This window comes from Carcharhinus amblyrhynchos, chromosome 6, assembly GCF_965287045.1.
Source record: "Carcharhinus amblyrhynchos chromosome 6, sCarAmb.v2.hapA, whole genome shotgun sequence".
Classification (NCBI taxonomy): domain Eukaryota; kingdom Metazoa; phylum Chordata; class Chondrichthyes; order Carcharhiniformes; family Carcharhinidae; genus Carcharhinus; species Carcharhinus amblyrhynchos.
In genome coordinates, this window is record NC_137329.1 from 34846509 (window position 1) to 34874500 (window position 27992).

The 27992-nt window shown below is 42.6% G+C and overlaps 1 protein-coding gene across 2 annotated transcripts in view; it reads right to left on the minus strand.

The window, feature by feature from the left end:
* Positions 1-27992, minus strand: part of dennd2b (DENN domain containing 2B) — a 378412-nt gene that overhangs the window by 42607 nt on the left and 307813 nt on the right. For both annotated transcript variants that reach the window (XM_080190197.1, XM_080190196.1), the window contains exons 13-14: positions 17461-17601; positions 14743-14891 (exon numbers count right to left, since the gene is read on the minus strand). In XM_080190197.1, the coding sequence (XP_080046323.1) occupies positions 14743-14891; positions 17461-17601 (290 nt within the window). The remainder of the gene's footprint in view (positions 1-14742; positions 14892-17460; positions 17602-27992) is intronic.

Below are 27992 nucleotides of genomic sequence, written 5' to 3' on the forward strand. Positions count from 1 at the left end.
AGACTATTCTCAGATTGCGAACCTGACCTCTCAAAGCAGTAGGGAGGCAGAAGAGAAGTTTGAGGGCAGCTCGGAAGTTAAAGAGAGCACATTAATTAGCAAAGGCAGTGTCAGTAATCCTAGTACCAGACAGATCAGACAGAAGCAAGGCAGGGAGCAAGGGAAGTCCAGATTAAACTGCATTTATTTCAATGCAAGAGGCCTGAAGGGCAAGACAGATGAACTCAGGGCATTGATGGGTATGTGGGATTAGGATCATAGAATCTCTGTGGTACAGAAAAAGGCCATTCGGCCCATCAAGTCTGCACTGACCATAATCGAACCCAGGCCCTACCCCCAAATCTTACATATTTACCCACTAATCTACGCCATCTCAGGACACTACGGGCAATTTTAGCATGGCCAATCAACTTAACCCACACATCTTTGGACTGTGGGAGGAAACTGGAGCACCCAGGGGAAACCCACGTAGACACGAGGAGAATGTGCAATCTCCACAGAGACAGTGACCTAAGCCGGGAATCGAACCCACATCCCTAGAGCTGTGAAGCAGCAGTGCTAACCACTGTGATATTATAGCAATTACTGAAACATGGCTAAGGGAGGCACAGGACTGGCAGCTTAATGTTCCTTCATACAATTGCTATAGGAAAGACAGAACAGGAGGTAAGAGAGGAGAGCAGTTGAACTTTTGTTTAGGGAAAGCATCATGGCCGTACTGTGAAAGAATAAATCCAAGGATTCAGCCACTGAGTCTATATAGGTAGAGCTGAGAAATAAGGGGGAAATCACTTTTATAAGGTTGTACTATAGGCCCCCAAATAGTCAGCGGGAAACTGAGGATAGCTCTAAGAAAAATAGGGTGGGAATAGTCAGAGGTTTTAATTTTCCCAACATTGACTGGGACAGCTGTAGTTTTAAACGGTTGGATGGAGAAAGATTTGTTGAGTGCATTCAGGAGGAATTTTTCAATCAGTAGGGGGAAGGCCTGACTAGAAAGGGGGCAAAACTTGACCTCTTCTTGGGAAATAAGGAAGGGCAGGTGACAGAAGTGTTAGTGAAGGATCACTTTGGGACCAGTGACTATAATTCTATGAGTTTTAAAAAAGGTCTGGAGAATGAAAGGTCTGTCCCAAAAGTTAACATTCTAAATTGGGCAAGGGCAAGTTTGATGGTATCAGGCAGGAGCTTTCAAAAGTTAACTGAGGGAGTCTGTAGGAAGGAAAAAGGACGTCTGGTAAGTGATATGCTTTCAAAAGTGTGTTAACCAGGGTTCAGGGTAAACACATTCCTCTTAGAGTGAAAGGCAAGGCTGGTAGAAGTCAGGAACCCTGGATGACTCGGGATATTGAGGCCCTGGTCAAGAGGAAGAAAGAGCCATATGACATGCATAGGCAGCTGGGATCATGTGAATCGCTTGAAGAGTATAGTGGGTGTAGGAGTTAAGAGAGAAATCAGGAGGGCAAAAAGGGGACACAAAATTGTTTTGGCAGATAAGGCAAAGGAGAATCCAAAGAGCTTCTACAAATACATAAAGGGCAAAAGAGTAACAAGGGAAGAGTAGGGCCTCTTAAGGATCAACAAGGTCATTTATGTGCGGATTCACAAGAGGTGGGTGAGATCCTAAATTAATATTTCTCATCAGTGTTTACTGTTGAGAAAAGCATGGATGTTAGGGAATTCGGGGAATTAAATACTGATGTCTTAAAGAGTGTACATATTACAGAGGAGGTGGTGCTGGAAGTCTTAAAGTGCATCAAGGTAGATAAATCCCCAGGACCTGATAAGGTATATCCCAGGACATTGTGGGAGGCTAGGGAAGAAATCGCCGATCTCCTAGCTGAGATATTTGAATCATCAATAATCACGGGTGAAATGCCTGAAGGTTGGATGGTGGCAAATGTGCCTTTGTTTAAAAAGGGCTGCAGAGAAAAGCCTGGGAACTACAGGCCAATGAGCCTCACATATGTGGTGGGTAAATTGATGGAAGGTATTTTGAGAGACAGGTATTTAGAGATGCAAGGACTGATTAGGTACAGTCAGCATGGCTTTGTGAGTAGAAAATCATGTCTCACAAATTTAATTGAGTTTTTTGAACGAGTAACCAAGAAGGTAGATGAGGGCAGTGCAGTTGATGTTGTCTACATGATCTTTAGCAAGGCTTTTGACAAGGTACCGCCTGGTAGGTTGTTGCATAAAGTTAAATCTCACAGGATCCAGGGTGAGGTATCTAAATGGATACAAAATTGGCTTCTTGACAGAAGCCAGAGGGTGGTTGTAGAGAATTGTCTTTCAAACTGGAGGACTGTGACCAGCAGTATGCCTCAGGGATCAGTGCTGGGTCCACTGTTATTTGTCATTTATATTAATGATTTGGATGAGAATATAAGGAGCATGGTTAGTAAGTTTGCAAATGACACTAAGATTGGTGGCATGGTGGACACTGAGGAAGGTTATCTCCAAGTGTAGTGGGATCTCGATCAATTGAGCCAGTGGGCTGACGAATGGCAGATGGAGTTTAATTTAGACAAATGTGAGGTAATGCATTTTGGTAGATTGAATCAGGGCAGAACTTACTCAGTTAATGGTAGGGTGTTGGGGAGACTTACAGAACAAAGCGATCTAGGGATACATATTCATATCTCCTTGACAGTGGAGTCACAGGTGGATAGAGTGGCGAAGAAGGCATTTGGCATGCTTGGTTTCATCAGTCAGAACATTGAATACAGGAGTTGGAATGTTTTGTTGAAGTTGTACAAGACATTGGTAAGGCTACACTTGGAATACTGTGTGCAATTCTGGTCACTATTATAGAGAGGATATTATTAAACTAGAAAGAGCGCAGAAAATATTTATTAGGACGCTACCAGGACTTGATGGATTGAGTTACAAGAACAGGCTGAATAGACTGGGACTCTTGTCCTCTGGAGCGTAGAAGGTTGAGGGGTGACCTTATAGAGGTCTACAAAATAATGAAGAGCATAGACAAGGTAGATAGTCAATATCTTTTCCAAAAGGTAGGGAAGTCTAAAACTAGAGGGCATAGGTTTAAGGTGAGAGGGGAGAGATACAAAAGTATCCAGAGGGGCAGTTTTTTCACACAGAGGATGGTTCGTGTCTGGAACAAGCTGCCAGAGGTAGTAGTAGAGGCGAGTACAATTGTATCTTCTAAAAAACATTTAGATAGTCACATGGGTATGAAGGGTATACAGGGATATGGGCAAAATGCGGGCAATTGGGATTAGTTTAGGTTTTTACAAAAAAGGCAGCATGTACAAGTTGGGCCGAAGGGCCTGTTTCCATGCTGTAAACCTCTATGACTTGATGACTCTATTAGCGGATTTTCAACTGCTCTTTACCATAGAAAATCAAAGGGAGCATTTTGACCATAAATGCCAAATAAATACTCACTACTTCCAATACGAAGCATTCCTGAATTGAAAATATTCTTCAAGTTAACTAAAAATAAATGCACTTTTGACTTGGATACTGAAATATTACAATAATCCTTAACAAGTCACTGAGAAATTTTTTGAAAGAATTTGTTATCAATCATAAACCACTTTAATTAACCTTCATAACCTCATTAATTACTATAGTAAGGCAAAGGCCACGGGTTGTGAAAGAGATTAGAGTAGTCAATCATTGCTGAATAAACTGTTACATTTCAGTTCCAAGGTGAAATATTTCTGTGATAAGTTCCAGATGTTGCTATTCATTTTTATTATTAACTCAAACACAAATGAACTATGAGGACAAATTTTTGAACATGTTTGACAGAATAAATGAGGCCTCCACAAAAATGGGGAGCAGAAAAAAAACTTTTAAGGGGAAGTGCATTCCTTCCAAATGCCGTCATTGGCTGTCAGAAGGACCTTGTGCCTGTGTTTGTTTAGACTGCATTCCAAACAATGAGGAGATGATATCTACTTTAAGAAACACTTTCCACCAACCACCCCAAATCGCTGCTTCAGCCCAGCAATACCTCTGACAGAAATCTGTGAGGTTTCTCGTGGTGAAGGACTGGTCTGGAATATTTGGATTATCAAAGTTGCACTATTTCCCCTTTCAATGTTTGTTTTTTGTGCTTTTAAAAATGCTTTTAGTTAAATGTAGATACTAATTGAGGATACAGCGCAGCAGTGGCTATGTCAGTGAACGAACAATTCCAGGAGCCTGAGTTCAAATCGCACCATAGCCGTTTGGGAATTTAAATTAGGTTTTTAAAAAAATCTGGAATAAAATACACCATGAAGGTTTTGGATTGTTGCAACAATCCAATCAGTTCACTAACATTCCTTTAGGGAAGGAAATCTGCCTTCCTTACCAGGCCTGGCCTACATGTGGCTCCAGGCCAACCCCTATGTGGTTGATTCTTAACTGCCCTCTGAGGTGGCCAATGAATCCATTCAGCTGATGCAAGCCCACCAACACTTTCTCAGACAGTTTGGGGAAGACAATAAATGCTGGCTTCGCTAGCAACATCCACATCCCAAAAATGAAGCAAACAAAAATGCCGATGATTTACCTCCCAGCAATAGTGATCAATTGGGTCAGGGTTTTAACTGAGGCCACACCTAGACTAGTGGTGTACAGCCTTGGTCTCCTTATTTAAGAAGTCATATACTTGCATTGGATGCAGTCCAGAGAAGATTCACCGGATTGATTCTTGGGATGAAAAAGATTGTCTTAAAAAGATAGGTGGTGCCAGTTGGGCCTACCCCAACTGAAATTTCGAAGAATGAGAAGGGGTCTCACTGAAACATAAGGTTCCGAGGGAGCTGGACAGGGTAGATGCTGAGAGGATGCTTCTCTTTCTGGGGAGACCTGGAGCTAGGGGGTACGGTTTCAAAATAAGGGGCTTCCCATTGAAGGTGGAAACGAGGAGGAACGACTTCTTGGAGGTTTGTTGAACTTTGAAATTCTGTATCCCAAACACTTTAGGGATGTCCTTAAACCATCCCTGAACAGGTCAAACATCCTTGATGATTCTTGGGTGACCCTTGCTTGTGACTGACCAAAATAGAGAAGGCTCCTCTGCGAAGGCACCGAACACACTGAGAGACTTAGTCAGGAATGTGCAGAGATGAAGTTGAAACGTTGGAGTGAGTGCACGAATCTCTAAAGAGCCCATCTACCCAACCCTTCCAGAACTACCTGCCCCACATGTGGCAGAATCTGCAGATTATACAGTGAATTTATCAACCACTTCAAAATCCACTGAACAGGAGTAGAAGGAAGCCATCCTCAATCCAAGGGACCGCCTGAGAAGAAAGTATTCCTGAGAGCAGTTGAGGCGGGATCATTAGTTATATTCAATGCAGCATTAGACCAATTTTAGAGCCCCAGGAGAGGCAAAGGTTGTTGGCAGGCGGGGTGTGTTTTGTATGCATATATGAGTGTGAGAGAATGTGTGGGTGTGTGTGTGCATGTGGTGGGGATGTTTAGCAGGCGGAAAGGTGGAGTCAAGGCCAAGGATCAATTCATGATCTTACTGAATGGTGAGAAAGGCTCAAGAAGCCAACTGCCCTTCTCCTGCCACTATTTATGGTGTTCATGCTTTTTCGTTAATGCTTCCAACATGTCAGAATGTCAACCCTCTCCTTTTGCACGGTTCACTGTTCAACAATGCACTTTTCAATCTCCCTTTCCCTCCCCTCTCATCCCATGTTTACAACTCCCCAACAGTGGAGGCAGCAGAGAGGGCAGTACAGCAAGTTGCTCAGCTTTTGTAACATACTACACTCATTCCCCAATTCAAAAACATTCTGCATTAAAAATAAAGTAAAACCTGTGTATAATTTCCCAGATAATAGAAGATTAAACCAATATTAACAACACTTGAAATTTTACAGGTTGTGTTGCAAATTTGTTTTTTTCCTGTATTCACAATTAAAACATATATATGACCAATATTGCCAGAGAAATTTACATGTAAAAAGATTTTGTTTTTACTTAACACCAGTACCAGATTGCAGCAGGAGATTAGGATGACTAAAGGTATGTTAGCCTTTACTGCAAGAGGGTTCAAGTAAAGGTGTAGTTAAGTCTTGCTTCAATTGTATTGATCCTTGGTTAGACCACACGTTGAGTACTGTGTGCTGATATGGTCCCCTTCCCTTAGGGAGGACATTATTGCCATAGAGGGAGTGCAACAAAGGTTCACCAGGCTTGTTCTGGGGATGGCGTGGCTGTTCTATTAAAGAGAGATGGGCCTGTATTCTCAAGATTTTCGAAGAATGAAAGCTCATTGAAACCTACAAAATGCAGGGTAGATGTAGGCAAGATATTTTCACTGGCTGGGAAATCTAGGACTAAGAGATACAATTTCAAAAGAAAAAAGAAGCCACTTAGCATAGAGAAACCTTTTCACTCGAAGGATTGTGAATCTTCAGAATTCTCAACCCCAGAAAGCTGTGAAAGCTGTCATTGAGCATGTTTAAAGTAAATATTGACAAGATTTCTAAATGCCAATGACATAAAGGGATATGGGGTTAGTATGGGGAAAAGACATTGAAGTGGATGATCAGCCATGATCATAATGAATAATGGAGCAGGCTCGATGGGCAGAATGGCCCATCAAATGGGCAGAATGGCCTACTCCTGCCTCTATGTTCCTATTACTTACGGGGCGAAAAACTGCAGCAGGCGATGGTGCAGAGGGACCTCGGGGTCCTTGTGCATGAGTCGCAAAAACCCAGTCTGCAGGTGCAGCAGGTGGTCAGGAAGGCGAATGGGATGCTGGCCTTCATAGCGAGGGGGATTGAATATAAAAGTAGGGAGGTCTTGCTGCAGCTGTATAGGGCATTGGTGAGGCCGCAGCTGGAGTACTGTGTGCAGTTTTGGGCGCCGCACCTGCGCAAAGATATTTTGGCCTTGGAGGGAGTGCAGAGGAGGTTTACTAGGCTGATACTGGAGTTGAGGGGGTTGAGCTATGAGGAGAGGCTGAATAAACTGGGCTTGTACTCGTTAGAGTTTAGAAGAATGAGGGGAGATCTCATTGAGACGTATAAGATGATGAATGGGATGGATAGGATAGAGGTGGAGAGACTCTTCCCGCTCAAAAAAGACAGTAGGACTAGGGGGCACAGCCTCAAGATAAAAGGGGGGCGGTTTAGAACGGAGTTGAGGAGGAACTTCTTCACTCAAAGGGTGGTGAATCTCTGGAATTCTCTGCTCATTGAAGTGGTGGAGGCTGCTTCGCTCAATATTTTTAAGACGCGGGTTGATGGGTTTTTGATAAGAGAGGGGATTAAGGGTTAGGGGGAGAAAGCGGGAAAGTGGAACTGAGCAGCGACAGATCAGCCATGATCTTACTGAATGGCGGGGCAGGCTCGAAGGGCTAGATGGCCTACTCCTGCTCCTATTTCTTATGTTCTTATGTTCTTATGTTATCATTCAATAAGAAATGATCAAAGCACATTTTTTTTCTTCTTTCTTCCTACAGACTTTCAGTTGACCTATCTGGCTTCCTTCTCCTATCTGGGTATCTTCTTCCACTTCCATTAGCTTCTCTCTGCTTTCTGGCTATGGCAAAGCTGAATTTTGACTTTAACTGCCATCTCCACTTAAGGTCAGGACAATGAAATTGGTTGATTGTCTTAATCAAAAACCTTGATTCATTTTTGCTGTACTGATGGATTCTGTGATACTGGCAAACTTTCAGCCTCTTCTTGACTTTAATTTTCTTTCTGACTTGCTTCCGGGGCTGTGAGAGGAACTTGGACTCTAGGAGGTTTCTCATGTGCTCCCTTTGTCAAATTTCCTCTTTCGTGCAAATGACCTGCATGACACTGAAATCTCTCTCCAATTTTAGGTAGATGTGTGAATCCACCCAGTCTATTTACAACAACTCCAATCACATTGTGAGTACATTTATATTCCTGTGAGGCCAGGGCATTCCTGAGAGTTCCAGCACAAGTGCACAACATGACAGATAGACAGACCACACAGTTTCTAGCATTCCTCTGGAGCTGCAGGGAATGGGCAGTGTGCCTGTGTGGACGTGTGGTGTGAAAGAATAACCACGAGACTGGGAACAGCCCAAAAGTTAGCCCACGTAGCAGGCAGTCAGGAGCAGGTGGAGAGAAGAGTCCGCTGCTTGCAGCTGAAGTGTTAAAGTTGGTCCTGTGCTGCTGAGGGGGCTGGAACTCAGCTCAGGAAAGCCCCACGGCAACATAATGTACTGAGGCGCATGTTGAACTGTGACCTCAAATGCAGCAGTAAGCCAATCCTTGCCAAAAATCCTACTGTTACCCTGAATCAATATGTCAAACATGTGAGTATCATTGTTACAGAAACAGCAGTTTAGTGCTGACACTGCTCCTTAAGTGATGTATGCTCCTCAAGTGACAGAGTTAAATGTGTACTCTGCAAAGGAATGGATATTCATTTTAGCACTCAAGAAATGGGTGTCATAGAATCCCTACAGTGCAGGAGGAGGCCATTCAGCCCATCAAGTCTGCACCAACCCTCCAATGGAGCATCCCGCCTAGGCCCTATCCCCACAACCCGATGAATTTACCCTACTAATTCCCCCTAACCTACAGATCTTTGGACGCTATGGCAAATTTAGCATGGCCAACCCACCTAACCTGGGTAACTCTGGACTGTGGGAGGAAATCGGAGCACATGGATGAAACCTACGCAGACTCTCTCATACAGTAGTATCCAGAATTAACATGAAGTCAATACAAATTAACAGGCAAACCATTTATTAAACATACCACAAACTACATGTTAAATGGCAGGCACAACCAAGATAGACCTATCAAATTTCCCAGCATTCCTCCAGATGTCAGTAATCACTGAGAGGCACAAAACCCTTCAAAATGAGGGGTTTCAACTCAAGAATGTAGCTTTCTCTCAACAGCTACTCCAACTGAGACTGAAATGGCCCCAGCAACTGCTCAGTAAAGGAAAAGTAAAGGCATTATGAGTTATGGTGAGCAGGCAAGTAAGTGGAGCTGAGTCCACAAAAAGATCAGCCATGATCTTATTGAATGGCGGAGCAGGCTTGAGGGGCCAGATGACCTACTCCTGCTCTTAGTTCTTATGCTCTCACCCTCCAGTTGCTCAATCACTTCTCCCAAGACTGCATCCCACTACATTCTCGAGGCTGCGCCCCAGCAGCTAATTACCAGCACGATTCCATATCTCTTAACTACTCCGAGCAGAATAGCACTGCCCCGGCAGTCAGGTTTCACTGAGCTCCAATTTCCTCAGCTGCACTGAGCAAATGCTGCTTCCGAGCCACAATTCATGGCCGCGCAGAGTTACCATGTTAACTGTTCGCTTCACTGACCTTTTGAATACTAAAATTTCTCCCGTTTGTTTTAAACCATGGAGTCTTGTGGTTTTATTCTCTTAGTGAAAAACACAGAATTGTATTTCTTTCTACTTCAAACAAAATGTCAGCGGTCCTGAACCAGGTCACATCAAAATCAGGGAGTCCGGTCTGGAATCGGAAAATTATTCTTCTGCTATCACCTCACCATGATCTGCTAACCAGCACGGACCAGCACCATAATTCATCTTCACTTTGTCTTGCTCTTCTCTTATTTTGCTCTTGATGTCCGGAATAAGCAAACTAAACCTTGCACCAGAAGAATGTTTAAACACTAACTCATAAGGTGAATAACCCATTGTAGACTGTGGGATTATTCAGTAAGAGAAACAGAAATTGTCCATTCTGTGTCAAAGAGGAACATGAGAATTATGATCCAGCTGGTCACGGAGCAAATACTTTTGCAAAGATCTCTTCACAATCTGTACATTTCTTTCTGCTGTATTATTCAATGCTGAGTGTTATGTGGCATTAGACAGCATTTGACTCCATTCTTACAAATATTTCAAACCTTTCTGACATAAACTGTGGACCATTATCCAAAACCAACACCTCTGGCGACCCATAAATTGCAAAACAACTTTTTAAAGCCTCAGTGGTTTTGGCACTTGTGGTATTGGGCATAGATGTAACATTTATCCACTTGCCTTAGCTGTCGACCAAACAAGATATTCTTTCCCTTCCACCGCGAAGAAATCAACATGTACTCAATTCCATGGTTTTCCAGTGTTTGACCAGGAATGCAAGGAGCTTTGGCTGGATCATTTCTCATTCTGAGACACATGTTACAACTTTCCAATTCTTCAATATCTCTAATTACCCTTGAATATCAAAACAGCCTGTTGCTATTACTTTCAAATGGACTACTCCTGGGTGCTCTTGATAAAGTTCCTCTTAACAATCTTTCTCTAACCTTTGTGGAATTATGACTGTTAAACTATATAGGAGATAGATTGCCTTGATCTACAGTCAGTACATTTTCACATCTGAAACATTCATGCAATTTCTCATCTTCACACTGTTTAGGCCAGCTATTGATGATATAATTCACTGTGCACCAACCATGTTCTTATGAGTTTCTTCGCTAATTTCTCTGATGGACACTGGCATGTCATTTGTATACATAAAGTAATTCACAAGTAACTCATTGGCTAAAAATGGATCAGTTTCCATGGAAAATCTCCAAGAAGATGTACACTTGCATGATCTGCTGAATTATGATATTTAATATTGTGCCGATGGCAAATTTTGTGGTTTGATCCTTCTTACTCAATAACCACATTGTGCTCTGTTAGCACTTTTTCAATTAGACATTTTCTTACTGATCCCTACTGTAAATAACAGCCCAATTTAAGAGTACCTTTAGTTAATTTCTTCCCATCAAGGAGACTTTATTTCATCCTACAAAGGAGGCAAGTAATAGGATGTATCATTGTATTCCACTGGAACAATAACTTCAGCTAACACGAGAATGCTGCCATTGGAATAACTAGACAGCTTTGCATAAGGGAATGTGACTTTGGGATTCTGCATACCTTCCTCCCAAGATGATAAAAGTAAGTTGTGAATCTCTGACTTTCAATTCCATGTGCTGTTTCTCTTGCTGTCATTGGGAGTTAACGAGGGAAGATGGTGGCATCATAGTACCATCATTGGACCAGTTCAAATGTGCAGTCCAATGTACCAGGGAAATGGGTTTAAATCCAAAACTTGGCCAGTTGGTAGTGGAATTTAAATTCAATGAATAAATCTGGAATTATGAACATGGTAACCATTGTAATAAAAATAAACCCATCTGATTCATTAATGTCCTCTGGGGAACTTGGTATAGCCTACATGAGACTCCAGACCCACAACAATGTAGTTGACTCTTAAATGGCCTCTGAAGTGGCCTTGCGGGCTACTCAATTCAAGGGCAATTAGGAATGGGCAACAAATGCTGGCCTTGACAATGATGCCCATAACCCCTGAAAGAATCAAAAACTAGATTGTAATCCATTAATCAGTAACCAAAAGTAAAGCTCAACAAATAAAATCAATTAAATGTAAATATGAAAGTGTGCTTTAGCTGTGAGGCAAATGTCTTGGGGATGGCGGGGCGGAGGGGAGGTGGTATGTGGTGAGAAGAAAATCTCTTCTTTAGCTTTGGAATGAAATACTAAGTTCATACTGAAATATTTTCAAAGCTAACACTTGGCGCTGCTGTTTAAGGATCAGTCTGTCAGTAATCATTTTCACAGACCAAATGATTGAGAATCACGGCAAGGAAACAAAACGTGGTTTCTGCCTGTCCCCTCCTAACTCCAGAATGTGGCCAGAAATAGGGTGTAAAAGGCTGGCCCCATTCAGACAAGGGAACTCAACCCTGCTGTTGGACTTCTGTAGGGTCATTAACACATAAACTGACAACCTCTCATTAACTCCCTGCAATACCGCTCTCCCCCTCATAAACAATTTCCATTTCCTGTTTGGAATGACAGCGATATTGATTGTGTCCGTGCAATGACTTACATTCCTTTCCCATCACGCTTAAACAACTTTTCTCCCTCTGTTGATATGTGCAGTAAACAAAATTGCAAAACACAATGTTGGGTTTTCCAACATTCCCCATGCATCTGAACCACAAAACGGTACCAAACATCACAACATTTCCAGTTAACAGCTCTTTTTTTCAGTTGTTAAAACTTTTCCGTTTTATTAATCCTTTGGTGGTGAACAAACTTTGAGTAGATGAAGTTATTGCCAAGAAGGCATTGCTTGCCAAATCATGCCATTTCTTGCATATGCTATAAGCAAGTAGAAGGAAGTGAGTTCCAAACACAGGGAGCATAGTATCTGCAATAAGGCCATGACAAATTGAAGTAATTTCTATACTGGGCTGTTAAGGGAGCTTCCCGGCATTTTGTGACTGGCTTTCCCACAAATGGATACTAAATTAGATGGTCAGTCAGCTTGTGCTGTCCTTGACCCTCTGCCCGAGAACCAATCATTGATTGGTTTTGGTACAGATCCCAGAGCAGGCTTTTTGCCCACTCTCTCAATGAATAATCCATTGGTGAAAGGAAAACAAAATATCTCAGCTTACGATATACGAGTGAGAAAAGGAGAAGTGGGGGAGAAAGGCTCTCAAACAGGAAGTCATACAGGAAACAATTCTCCTAACTGGCGTCAGTGAGTGAAAATGTGCAAGACATCCGCTGCTCAATCAGTATGTTCATGCTGCCACCGGCTGCAAGCTCAGAGCAGGAGCAGTATCACATTACCAGTGGCTGTGATGGTGGCCATGGCAATGAACCTTAAGCCGCTAGCTCCTTCCGGGCTAAAACTGAAGATATCTGTGACATTCTGCAGTTTGCATTCCACTTTTATGTACGGAAGATTACTGAGCATCGCTATCCAATTATATCTAACTTCATGACTTCTCTCTTGCCAGACAGAAACAGGGGAATTGCTTCCCATGTGACCTCCTGCTAAGAGGACTTCTCCACCTGCTCTGACCTTTTTCCAATAGCTTGTCCTGCTCTGTTGGCCTCAGCTCCTTCTCTAAAGTGACTGCCTAATGCTGCACCTGTGTGCAAGCAACTGGTTTGTGAGGAAACCTTGAAGACAGCACAATCTCCGTCATCACCTGTTACATCACCTTGTAGCCTTCTGCAACTGGAAATGACAATAAAAAGCAGAATCATATGATACTTGCAGAATCATAGAATCCCTATGGTACAGGAGGCCATTTGGCCCATCGAGCCTGCACCAACAACAATCCCACCCAGGCCCTATCCCCATTGCGCCACATAGTTAACCCACTAGTCACCCTGACAATAAGGGGCAATTTAGCATGGTCAATCAACCTAACTTTCACATCTTTGGAATATGGGAGGAAACTGGAGCATCCGGAGGAAACCTACGCAGACACGGGGAGAATGTGCAAACTCCACACAGATGGTGACCCGAGGCTGGAATTAAACCCGGGTCCGTGGCGCAGTGAGGCAGCAGTGCTAACTATTGTGCACCGTGCTGCCAACTATCCTGTAAATAATTGATTATCCCTCCAAATGGATCTGTTGAGGACTCCTTTCTGTCATTGAGTGCATGTTCAGTTGTCTGAGCTGAAGGGAGGGCATTGGCTGCTGCACTGAGCTCCAAAATGCAACAGCTAGCATCACATCAGTTTTATATACTGACTAATGCTGTGTTTTGTCTGTTCTGCACACTTCCGAGTGCATGTTCACTGCCTACAAGTAAACTCCTAAAGTAATATAGCGTTCAGTAGCGTGTGCGTGTGCAGTGGACACCATCCTGGAATTGTAAGAGCACTTGTGACACTCAAAAGACAAACTCAAGGTTTCACCCATGTGTCTTAAACTGAGATATCTGTTCCTCTTTCACTGGATCATAGGCCTCCAATGGTGCACAGTGTCCCCAAATGTATACACATTGCTTTGTGGAGACCACACACCAACTCTGCCTTACACCAGAGCTGAAAGGGATTCCACTCCCACAATGTCTAGCTAGTGTGTGGTCATACACATTGAACCATGTGGGTCAATGCTTTATGCTGGCACCAGTCAAGATGTCTTCATTCTGCAGCTGTACACCATGCCAGCTGCTTTTGAGCAAACACAGCAAACCAAGAGATGGTTATTATGTGACAAGGGTTACCTATTGACAACATGACTGATAACTGCAGTACACAAACCACGCACAAGCTGTATACACTATACTTACCATGAAAGCCATGCTGCCACATGTGATGTGATAGATCAGACCACTGGCATGCTGAAACAATGCTTTCACCAGCCGGACAGCTCTGGAGGAGTATTACAGTACTTAGTAAAGCACATGGCAAGATTTGTGGTGGTTTCCATCATGAAGGCACAGCCTTGCCACTATGAAGCAGCTGACAAGCAAGAGCAGAGGAAGGAGAAAAAGGAAGGGAGGATGTAGGCAACAAAGCCCCTTTCGGTGGGCCTGTCTGTGAAGAACCCATTTGAAAGCAATTCTTGTAATCACAATGCCAATTCCTCATTCACCAAGAGTCCCACGTGCCTTACGTCTCCGCTGGCACCGGCCATCCCAGCATTGGTTTGGCCACAATGCAGGAAAAACCACCACAAAATAAATATTCAAAATCAAATTCATCAATGAAATCATGCCATATTGCATATAAAAGTCAATTAATCACCCTTGTGCATTCTCTCTCAGTGTTTCCATTGAAATAAGATTTTAGATTTACATTTTCCCAATAATGCCACAAAAATAGCTGGCATTTCATAAGGTTTTTTAAAAAAACCATTATTGCTAGAAAACATGCCTTCCTCCATGGCTCCCAGTCATAACCCATAGTAATCTATAAGAAATCAACATATGATTCCAAACCTGTAGAGTGTGTCCATTACCTCAGTTTATCTGCGATGAATATCACCCGCCGCTCAAGCAGTAGAGATGCAAAGACCCTGATAACTTGCCGGATGCTGAGACAACGAAAGAGACAGTCAAAATCTACATGTTCCAATCGAGAGTCCATGGGCCGGCGAAGTTCAATAATCTGAAACAACACAGTTCAGCAATCAGCTCCTACATCACCATGGACAGTACAGCGGCACAATGGTTAGCACTGCTGCCTCACAGCGTCAGGGACACGGGTTCGATTCCCGGCTTGGGTCACTGCCTGTGCGGAGTCTGCACATTCTCCCTGTGTCTGCGTGGATTTCTCCCAGGGGTTCTGGTTTCCTCCCACAGTCTGAAAGACATGCTGGTTAGGTGCATTGGCCATGCTAAATTTTCCCAAACTGACACCTGAGTGTGGTGACTAGGGGATTTTCACAGTAACTTCATTGCAGTGTTAATGCAAACCTACTTGTAACACTAATAAATAAGTTTAAACTTACAGGTCTAGAAAGAATAAAAGAGGTGCAGAGGCGAGAATGTTTATGATGCTTTTTGGGATAGAATCATATTAGGGTCAGCCAGTAGGTGCTTTGGAATATTCTCTGATATGTCAAAATAACACATCAGCCTGGAAATTATTGAAATTAATATAAGTGGATACATGCTTAATACAATAGTATAATGTTCCTTTCCTCTCCGTTTTAATATAGCAGTTAAAATCACAATGAAAACCATTTAAGCATTTGCTCACTAATATTGCCAATAATCAGTTCTAAACTGTTAGGCTTATCTAGACTGCATTCAGAAACCAAAATGAAAATGTATTCAAAGAGAAGCAACAATATCCTACATCCTGCTATCTTTAGCACGCATTAGAAAACGCTGTTTCATGTCATATTTATAAACAGACCATTAAACCCTATGCAAAATCTCAACAGACATATATTAACTGTCCTTTGATCCTTCTTTGTTTTCTTATTTGAAATGTCAGCCATTGATTGGTTTTAGCAGAGCTGGGTTACATATTTGCTGGTCATCTGCTGCAGAAACATGTGCTAACGCTATACTGTTACAGCGGAACTGAAGGCAAATAATATGATGCAGTACATTTCCAGCTTCTAAATTACCATCAAAGCATACTTTAAAAATTAATTTTGTAACTATTAAGTGTAATGAGATGATAAGGAATAGCATATGTATGGCAATGTGTTTAAGGCAGTTACTTAGAATCATGATGCTATTACCATTAAACTGTTTCAGCTTTGTTTTAGTGGTTTGTGACTAGTAGGCAGCTTGAATGAATTACCATTTTGTGACACATTAACAGGCCCGAGTTTTGCTATGTAACTCTGCTATGATGTGCATTACTATTAGCTCTTCAGCCAATATAGAAATCAGTGAAATATTTTCTTCATTAGCAAGCATCTTGCACATGAGCCGAATCTTCTGAGGGGTTATTGGTCTGCTCCTGTTATTTTACACAGTGCTGGAATTCTGCATTGCTGGCCCCAAAGTTCTGAACGGTTCTCTTCAGAAATGCGGATCGTTCCTGTTCTCGGAGTCCTTCTTTATAGGACAGGATAGCCTTGGGAGCTAGGGTGCATCGTCAAGCCACACCCCACACCTCCTTTTCTTAAGGCACGAGCTGCATATATGTTGGTAAGTCCTCATTCACAAACATAGTGAGAAGCTTTGGGACATTTGAATAACTTTTCAGTGTGTTAGTAAATGAGTATGTTTGATGTGGGTAGGGTGACAGGGTAGTAGATCCCAGCTGGGTAAGGTGCCAGCTTGGTAGGGTGGGATTGGGCCAGAGGAAGTTGAAAGGTCAGGGATGTCAGAGAGTCGTGGAGCGATGGAGGGTCAGGGATGTTGGAGAGTCGAATGGGATAGTTGGAGTATAGGGGGACAGAGAGTCAGGGGGTCAGCGTGGAGTTGAAGAGGGGTTGGGTCAGTTGTATAGTTACCCAAAAATTAAACCTGGTTTTTAGAACTGCAGAATCATAGAATCCCTACACTGTCGAAGGAGGCCATTTGGTCCATCGAGTCTGCACTGACTCTCAGACAGAGCCTCCAACCCTGGCCCATCCTATCCCGTAACTCCACGCATTTACCCCCACTAATCCCCCTTAACCAACAGACCTTGGTGTACTAAGTGGCAATATAGCATGGCTAATAAACCTAACTTGCACATCCTTGGAGTGTGGGAGAAAACTGGAGCACCCAGAGGAAACCCACACAGACACGGGGAGAACATGCAAACTCTACATAGACAGTCACTTAGGCTGGATTCAAACCCAGGTCCATGCTGTTGGGGGCAGCAGTGCTAACCATTGTGCCGCCCCTTTTATCCTGCCCAATATTTCCTGAGTAACTAGTCAGGTGAGTCAGAACCATCGGGAATCTCCAACAGTCTCCAGATGCAGGGGATTTTCCCAACGGAAGTGAAACTTCCTGGGTAATTCCAGCAGAGTCCTTGCATAGGCACGTCCAAAGTGCCCCCAGCACATCTGCCACGGGAAGATCTGGGTCAATGTTTTGTCTGGCTCTTAGCATGTCTTATAAATCCAGCTCAGTAAAGTCCAGTCAATAAACTTGGTATTGCATATAGCTGCTGACTCAATTTGTAGCCTGCTTTTGGCTGCTCAAATTTTAATTCAATTCCTAACCTCCTATATTGGACTATGTATCAATGACTCTTCTAACTTTTTAAGAGTGGCACATACCTCATTTCCAGCTCCAGGTAGAAAGGTCTTGACTCGGATGGTTCTCCCTGGTGCAGGGAAAGGTGACTCCATCAGACTCCTCATGAATGGATAGACCAAGGCTGCAGAAATTCCACGCCTCCTCTCCACTTCATCCAGAATCTGCCCAGGCACAACATAACAACATAAGAAATAGGAGCAGGAGTAGGCTATCTAGTCCTTCGAGCCTGCCCCGCCATTCAATAAGATCATGGCTGATCTGTCGTGGCTCAGTTCCACATTCCCGCCCTCTCCCCATAACCCTTAATCCCCTCTCTTATCAAAAACCCATCAACCCGCATCTTAAAAATATTTAGCAAGGTAGCCTCCACCACTTCAACGGGCAGAGAATTCCAGAGATTCACCACCCTTTGAGTGAAGAAGTTCCTCCTCAACTCTGTCCTAAACCGCCCCCCCTTTATCTTGAGGCTGTGCCCCCTAGTCCTACTATCCTTTCTGAGCGGGAAGAGTCTCTCCACCTCTATCCTATCCATCCCATTCATCATCTTATACGTCTCAATGAGATCTCCCCTCATTCTTCTAAACTCTAACGAGTACAAGCCTAGTTTATTCAGCCTCTCCTCATAGTTCAACCCCCTCAACTCCAGCATCAGCCTAGTAAACCTCCTCTGCACTCCCTCCAAGGCCAAAATATCCTTGCGTAAGTACGGCACCCAAAACTGCACACACATCAGATGTTTAGAACAAAGTCAAGAATTTCCTGACGCATTCTCTTTACAAGCTTGCTTTAGGTATACATACTGTATTAGGTATTACCAAACATGCTGAATTGAATTAGTCAAACTTGAGAAATATTTTGAAACAAGCTGTGCCAGTGAGTTGTCAAATCCATGGACGTTTAGAATGCTGACCACAGGAAAGCTAAGTGTGGCAGTGGACAGCAGAAAACATAACATAAGCCTGAACAGTTGTTTATCCAGAAATATTGACAGGAATGATTTTAACTGGTACACAACAAGTATATTAGGTGGCACGGTGGCGTAGTGATTAGCGCTGCTGGCTCAAAGCGCCAGGGACCCAGATGCGATTCCAACCTTGGGTGCTAGTGTGGAATTTGCATATTCTCCCAGTGTCAGCGTGAGTTTCCTCTGGTTTCCTCCTACAGTACATAGATGTGCAGGTTAGGTGGAATGGCTTTGCTAAGTTGCCCCTTAGTGCAAGTTAGGTTTGGGCTTGCTAAATGTGCGGGGTTATGGATATAGGCTAGGCCTGAGTAAAGATGCTCTGCTGGAGAGTCGGTGCAGATTCAATGGGCCAAATGGCCTCCTTCTGCTTTGTGGGAACTTGATGCATTTGATGGATATTATATGGAGTTATGAACATAAGCATCTGAGGAACTGGCTGATAACTGGTTTTAAAATAAGACAGGCAGTGGATACCGATTTACAATTTGTATACAGTCCCAATGCAGCATATAGGGAAAGTAAAACCTGGAGAAAGTCCCATTCAAACTAATTCAATTGTGTCTCACTTATGACATATGTGATATTTTACCCCTGAATTGGCCATGCGGATTAGTCATGAGAAATAAAAATTATTTTGTACTTTCAATATGGGAGGCTCTGAAATAGAAATGCTAGTAAAGCGTGAGTGTCTCCTTTATGGATGGTTTCCCTTGACATTGCCTTTAAGTTAAATTGGACAAATGTCCAAACATTTCATTAGTACAGAGCTAAACATTCCAGCTGAAATTCCATGTGGCACTAATAGGGGTGTGCTGGCTCCCTGAAAGAGGGGATGGATTCTCTGAAATTCCCTCAATTGTACAATGCCACATGACCATTCACTGGAGCACATTTTCAATTTCTCCTGTAGCCAGTCCATCCCAGATACCAGTGAACAGCAACTCAGGCTAGTGGACTGACTGAGTATCACTAGATATGTATTATGAGGAAGGCTGTCCCAGTGTCCAGAAAGACCTTAAAAGATTCGACGCTGCCCATTGCATTGTCCAATTTTTTTTAAATGGTTCTAAGTTTTGCTTCCAGTATTCTGTCTGGAAATCCATTCCACTGTTGATTGCTCTTTGTGTGAAGAACTCTGTACAATCAGTTCAAATTTGCATTTTACTAGTTTGAGCCTGTGTTACCTTGTTCTAATCTGACAATTTTATTTATAGTAATTATATAGATGAGGTTTTTTTAACATTTGATTTATTACCTCACGTATCTCAATAAGATCACCTCCAAGTATCTTCTTTCCACACTGGCAAACTTACAATTCTTCCAGTTTTCACTCATAACTCAGACTTCTCAAATTAAGGATTCTTGTGGCTCTGTCTGGACTGCTTCCAGTGCTTAAACGTTTCTCTGGTGTCTGAGTAACCAATTAGATATCAATTGGAATTTTGAGTAGCATTACTGATAGTATTTTGGCTCTCTGAGTACTATTAAGACTTAATAGGGACAACATGGTGTCTCAGGCAGTGACATGCATGCACACTGGTTAGCACTGCTATCCCACAGAACCAGGGACCTGGGTTCAATTCTCAGCTTGGGTTACTGTGTGGAGTTTGCACATTCTCCCTGTGTCTCTGGGTGCTCTAGTTTCCTCCCATAGTCTGAAAGACCTGCTGGTTAGGTGCACTGGCCATGCTGAATTCTTTCTCAGTGTACCTGAACTGGCGCCAGAGTGTGGCAACTAGGGAATTTTCACAGTGAATTAATTGCAGTGTTAATGTAAGCCTACTTGTGACACTAATAAAGAAAGTGTGGCACTTCAAAAAATACATATTATCTCAAATGTCAAATTCTTCAGCAAACTTAGACAGCATTTGAAAAATGAAGCCATTTCATGTTGTTTGAGGTCAAAGGAGGAGTCAAAGGCCATCAGGGAGTTTGTGCGAATAGGAGCAGGAAGTTATAAAGGGACAATGAGTGAGCAAATCTGGGGCAAATGAAATTTAATACGAAGAAATTTGAGATTGTCGCTTTAGATCAGAGAAAGGGGATATGAATATTTTTTAATGGTGAGAAGTGAGAAATTGGAAAAGTAAAGGGATTTAGTTGTCCCAATACACAAATCACTAAAAGCTATTACAAAAATATGAAAACTGGAGGAGCTTGTGTGCCACATGATGTGTGACATGGGGCTACCAAATGGTGCCAAGGTGAGAGGAGGTTTACTAGGCTGATGCCGGAGTTGAGGGGGTTGAACTATGAGGAGAGGCTGAATAAATTAGGCTTGTACTCGTTAGAGTTTAGAAGAATGAGGGGAGATCTCATTGAGACGTATAAGATGATGAATGGGATGGATAGGATAGAGGTGGAGAGACTCTTCCCGCTCAGAAAGGATAGTAGGACTAGGGGGCACAGCCTCAAGATAAAGGGGGGGCGGTTTAGGACAGAGTTGAGGAGGAACTTCTTCACTCAAAGGGTGGTGAATCTCTGGAATTCTCTGCCCGTTGAGGTGGTGGAGGCTACCTCACTAAATATTTTTAAGATGCGGGTTGATGGGTTTTTGATAAGAGAAGGGATTAAGGGTTATGGGGCGAGGGCGGGAATGTGGAACTGAGCCGAGACAGATCAGCCATGATCTTATTGAATGGCGGGGCAGGCTCGAAGGGCTAGATGGCCTACTCCTGCTCCTATTTCTTATGTTCTTATGTTATGATAGAGGAGCATCTTTGCAGGCTAACCACAGAAATATGCAAGATCCCCAGCATAGCAATAACGGGGGACATCAATTTATATAAAATTAAAACCGAAAATGCTGAATAAACTCAGGAGATCTGGCAATAGCTGTGGAGAGGAACAGAGTTAATATTTCTCATCAAAATGATCCATCCGCGGGAGGAAGGGAGAATGTCCAGGGTGTGTGGGGTCCTTGATTATGATGGCTGCTTTTCCAAGACAGCAGGAAGCATAGACAGAGTCAATGGACGGGAGGCTGGTTTGCATGATGGACTGGGCTGCGTTCACAACCCTTTGTTGTTTCTTGCAGCCTTGGACACAGCAGGAGCCAAACTATTTAGATCTGAAGCGTGAACTCTGCTTTTTCCCCGAGAGGCTGCCAGACCTGCTGAGTTTATGCATTTTCTGTTTTTTTATTTCTGATTTCCAGTATCTGCAGTATTTTGCTTTTATCAATTTATATAGAATGGTAGAACAGGAAATGAGAAACATTTGGAGGGAGAATGAGTTGAGGCAGTATGGACTACATGTTACAATTTTAAAGGGAGTGTAAGAAGTGAGAGAGCTGGCAAGGTATGTAATGCTGGTTAAAAAAAACATACAAGATCCTTTGCTTCATACTCAATTCCTCTATTAATGAGGCCCAGAGGTAATTTTAAATCTTATCAAATCATTGATTTAGACTTCAGTTAGAGTATTGCATTTAGCTCAGGCACACAGCTTAATAATCATTTCAAGGACTTAGCAAGGTACAGAGGAGATTCACTGGAATAGCACAATGATTGAGGGACTTCAGCTGGGTTTGTGAGCGTTATGAAGAGATTTGATGGAGAGGTTCAAAATCATGAATGGTTTTGATAGAGTAATCAAGGAGAAGTTGTTTCCTGTAGCAGAAGGGTCGATAACAAGAGGATTCAGATTTAAGATGATTGGCTACAGAACCAAAGAAGAATTGAGAAATTGATTCTTTACACAGCAAGTTGTAGGGATCTAGAATGGATTGCTTGAAAGGAAAGTGGAAACCGATTCAGAGGTAACACTCAAAACAAAAACTTGATGAATACTTGAAGGGGAAATAATTTAAAGCAATGGAGAATGGGATTAATGGCTTAGCTCTGGTGCTGGCACAGACAAGATGGGCTGAATGGCCTCTGTCTTATCTGTGTTATTCTAATATCCTAAAATGGATACTGAAACATTGGCCTTTATCTCAAAGGGGCTGGAACACAATAGTGACGAAGTTATGCTTCAGTTGCACAGACTCTTAGTTATACCCCATCTCAAGAACAGCACTCAGTTTTCAACACTGGTCAATTGGTCTTGGTGATATCAGGATTTAAAAGAGTTAAATTATGAGCGCAGTTTGCATAAAATTGGTTTACAAGAGTTTACAAGGAAGAGACTTTCTCCATTTGAAGTGTTTAAAATGATACAGGAATTTAATAGGTGTTATGTCTGGGATGGGAGGAGTGCACAATTATCTAGCCCCACTACTCTGCAGGTCACACCATTAGTTTAAAAGTTTAATTCGGAATGGACTATTATTTACCTTCTGTTAAACCCAGAATAAATCTGGTGACTTTAACCAGATTTCTTGCAATAGACTCAGAATGATTGATTTATTATCAAACAAAACTTAAAATATGTTGCAAAAGCAAATAAAAGAACACACGCACATGTGTGCACACACGCATGCACGCACACAGACACACACATGCTCGAAACTTGTAGCTCATCCCTGCCATGAGATTTCCAGTAAAGCTGTTTCCACCTGCCCCCCATCAATTTAAATGACTGCAGTGCAAATTCAGCAGGTCTGGCAGCACTTGTGGAGAGAGAAACCAATTTAACATTCTGAGTCCATATGACTCTTCTTCAGAACTGAAGAAGGATAGAAATATACTGAATTATGTGGCTGGAGGTGGCGGGGTGGCGGGGGGGGGGGGGTAGTGGAGGAGGTAGGGCAGAATAGAAGGATGAGGATAGGTCAGAGATAGGGAGAGACTGCTGACCTTCTATTCTGCGGACACACGCACACGCATTCACCCACACTCACACACAATTCTCACAGTCCTCACGGCACACATGATTGAAGCTCCTTACAGCGGTGATAGAGTTTTGCTTCCAGTTGAAGCATTCTACTATTCAAATTCACTCATCAACAATGCTCCTCATTTTCTCTTCTCACAGAAAAATGGACAGAGTCATGAAATGCAATCCTCAAAGCTCTGGTTAAAAAAAACCCCTGGAATCCGGTAATAAAAATGGAATTTGACTTATTCAGCCACCATAAAGCAGAGACCCTGATTATAAACAGATGGCATTGTGGAATTTGATCTGCAAAATACCGGTCGAAAAATATTCCAGCATCTAACGTAATAAAAACAGATTTTACTCATTCCATCACTGTAAACCAGTGGGCCTGTTAATCAATTAGGTGAACTGAATCATAGTCTTGTTACAGTGGAATCAACAGCTGGTTATGGGGAGAACTTGGGCGCTGCGTTCTGTTGCTTTGCTTCTAAGGACTGATGGAACATGCTGCACAGATCAATAGAAATTTCTGTTAACCCATAAAGCACATTCCATTGCTCCATGTATGCTAAACAGTACAAGATGGAAATGATAAGGATCTGCTGCCATGATTGGAATCTTGCTAAATACAGTACACAGCCTTGAGCCAGTGTCCTGGTCTTACATTTGATTTGAGTTATTATTGTCATATGTATTGGTACTCAGTGAAAAATATTGTTTCTTGCATGCTATACAGCCAAACATACCGTTCATACAGTATAAAGGGGAGAAGGAAATGAGAGGGTGCAGAACGTAGTGTTACAGTCATAGAGAAAAATCAACTTAATATATGGTAGGTCCATTCAAAAGTCTGATGGCAGCAGAGAAGAAGATGTACTTGAGTTGGCTGATATGCAATCTCAGACTTTATCTCAGTGGAACAAGATGGAATTATGTCTGAGGTGCATGGGGTTCTTAATTATCCCGGCTGTTTTTCCGAGGCAATGAGAACTGTAGATTAAGTCAACAGAAGAAGATGGAAGAAGGGGCTGAAGGATGGATTAGTAAATTTGCTGACGACACCAAGGTTGGTGGAGTAGTGGATGAGGTGGAGGGCTCTTGCAGGCTGCAAAGAGACATTGATAGGATGCAGAGCTGGGCCAAAAAGTGGCAGATGGAGTTTAATCCTGATAAGTGTGAGGTGATTCATTTTGGTAGGACAAACTTGATTACAGGGTCAATGGCAGAGTTCTAAGGAATGTGGAGGAACAGAGAGATGTTGGGGTTCATATTCACAGATCTCTGAAGGTTGCCACTCAAATGGATAGAGCCGTGAAGAAGGCTTATAGTGTGTTAGCGTTTATTAACGGGGGGTTGAGTTTAAGAGCCGTAGGGTTATGCTGCAACAAAACCAGACGTTGGTGAGACCACATTTGGAATATTGTGTTCAATTCTGGTCACCTCACTATAAGAAGGATGTGGAAGCATGGGAGGGTGTGCAGAGGAGATTTATCAGGATGCTGCCTGGTTTGGAGGGTAGGTCTTATGAGGAAAGGATGAGGGAACTGGGGCTTTTCTCTTTGGAGCGGAGGAGGATGAGAGGCGACTTAATAGAGGTTTATAAGATGATGAGAGGGATTGATAGAGCGGACGTGCAGAGACTATTTCCTTGAGTGGATGTAGCTGTTACTAGGGGGCATAACTATAAGGTTCATGGTAGGAGGTATAGGAGGGATGTCCTAGGTAGATTCTTTACTCAGACTGATTGGGATGTGGAATGCACTGCCTGCTGTGATAGTGGAGTTGGACACTTTAGGAACTTTCAAGCGGTTATTGGGTAGGCACATGGAGCACCACAGAACTATAGGGAGGGGATAGCTTGATCTTGGCATTGGACATAGCTCAGCACAACATTGAGGACCGAAGGGCCTGTACTGTGCTGTAATGTTCTATGTTGTATACTCTATGTTGTATGGATGGGAGGCTGGTTTGTGTGATGGATTGAGCTACATTTACAACCTTTTGTAGTTTCTTGCGGTCTTGGTCAGAGCAGGAGCCATACCAAGCTGTTGCAACCGGTAAGGATGCTTTCGGTAGTGCAACTATAAGCTTGATGTTGGTCATGAAGATTTGTACTTTCTGTAGGACTCCACTAGTCAGTATTCCACTTCTCATGACAATAACTAATTTCAACTGAATAATTCACATCTGCATTATCAGTTCTGCATTAGAAAAGGAATGAGCACTGCATCATAAGGTTGGGACTGGCAATGGAAAAGGATTGGAAGTTCTTAACAAGAGTAGGGGCAATTGTAGTGGTATGAGAACCACTCTGCCTCAGCGAACTGGGATCAAAAATTGGCAGGCAAAACTGTAACTGCACAATGGGCTGCCTGAAGTGGTTAAACTACAGTCAAAATACATTCTCACGAAGGGGAACAGTAGGGTAGCCCAAATTTAGAACACCATGACATTGAATAAGATGGAGAATAAGATGAGTCAGACAAAGGGGCATATGCCAGCTCTGTAGCAGAAGAAAGAACCAAGTTGGATACAAAGTTCAAAAGGAGAAGGCCAACAAGAAATGAGAGTTTCAAAAAGGGAGCATGAGAAGAGACTGTCAGCTAACATAAAAGGGAATCGAAAAGTCTTCTACATGCATATGAATAATAAAGCATAATAGGGGGCAGGGGTTCGATTCGGAACCTAAATGAAAGATTGAATCATAGAATTCCACAGTGCAGAAGGTGACCATTTGGCCCATTGAGTCTGCATTGACCACAATCCTGCCCAGGCCCCACTCCTAAAACTCCACATATTTACCAGAGCCAGTCCCCCGACCCCAAAGAGCAATTTAGCATGGCCAATTAACCTAAGCCACACAACTTTGGACTATGGGAGGAAACCAGAGCACCTGGAGGACACCCACGCAAACATGGGGAGAATGTGCAAGCTCTGCACAGAAAGTGATCTGAGACTGGAAGTGAACCCAGGTCCCTGGCACTGTAAGACAGCAGTGCTAACCACTGTGCCACCCTTGAGGATGGCTAAATGAGTACTTTGCAACTGGCCTTTGTTACTTTGCATCATTCTTTGTCAAGAAAGAAGACGCTGCTGAACTCAGAGTGAAAGAAGTGGTAGTTGAAAGATTGGTGGGGTAACAAATGATAAAGAGGCATGTTAGAGGCTGAAAGGATGAAGTTGATAAGTCCGGATCGGATGGATGCACCCGAGAATTTTGAGGGAAGTAAGGGCCCAAATTGTGGACGCACAGGTCCATAATCTTCCCTTCATCCTTAGATACAGGGATATAAGCAGAAGACTGCAAAACTGCAAATATTAACCCTTTGTTCAATAAAATGATTGTAAAAATAAACCTAACATCTACAGGCCAATCAGTTTAACCATGGGTGAGAAAACTTTCATAATCCAGGGCAAGATTAACAGTAACAAGTGTGAATTAATTAAGGATAGCATAGATTTATTAAACGCAAATCTAGTTTAACTAAGTTGATGAAAATTTTGGATGAGGTTAATAAAGTTAATGCAATTGATGAGGTGTACATTGCAGAATCGCAAAATCACAGAACCTTCACAGTGCAGAGAAAGGCAATTTGGTCCTTCAATCCTGCACCAACACACTGAAAAAGCATTCGACCTCACCCCACTCCTTTTTCCATAGGCAGTACAATAACTGCAGAGAATACATCTCCAGGAAATCTGAGATGTAAGAGCACGGAACGATTCAAACTTTCAAACAATTCTCTTTTCATGTAGCCTGACTGATTTGGTGGCCTCGTCGTAATTTTTTTTGTGGGATGAGATTTATTGACCATGAAAGGCTGTGGTTAGAAAGTTGAAAGAATGGTGCATTTAAACATATTTGCTTAAAAATGCTGATGCTGCCTTTCGTTGTGCTTACTCCATCATTTGCAGTTAGAATCCACAAATAATTTAACTGGTGCTCTCAAATATTGCAGAACTATCCTCATAACCTCCTTGTAAGTTTTTGCAAAATCCTTGTACAGACATAATTGCTATTCCTTTGGTTGCAATCTTTTAATTTGGTTCAGTTTAAAACCAGAGATTTTAGTCCACCATGTTTGAAAGGGAATTTTGTATAAGGTTTGTGTTATACATTTTGAAATAGAACTGACAATGATTAATTCATTACTTCCCCTTTGAAACAAAACTGTGAAAGGGGACCTCATGGGATGCTTGGAGGAAATAAGACTGGCACAGTACTTTCAGATACATCAGCATAGAAGAACAAGATTCACAGCTGTACTGCCTATGTTTAAGGCAGGTATCCTGAAATATCTTTATGCTGAGAGTTCAACAATTAGAACAGATTACCAGGAAGAGTGAATGAGACCAGGACATGGAAATCATTTTAGAAACAGATGGGGGCTTTTTAGGCTCCAGAAGGCTGAAACTAAAATGAGCCAAACATCTTGCTTCAGACAAATCCATCTGGCTTTTTCGTGGTAGCACAGATGAAGAACTTTGTAGTTCCTATGTAGATGAACATTTGTATGAGTGCAGAAGGTTACCAGGGCAGGAAAAAGGCTAAAAATGCTGTGTGAATAACTCATGCGCTGATTCCCCAAAACCTCATCTCCAAGGCACATATCAGGAGTGTGATGAAACATGCTCATCTAGCCCGGCCCAACAGCTGCAACAATGCTCAACATCCAGGGTAAAGCATCCCATTTGATTGCTATCCCTTCTACAAACATTCACTCCCTTCACCACCAATCAACAGTGGCAACCACGTGTACTATCTACAAGATACACTTCAGGAACTCACCAAGGTTCCTTAGACAACACCTCCAAATCTGCAACCTC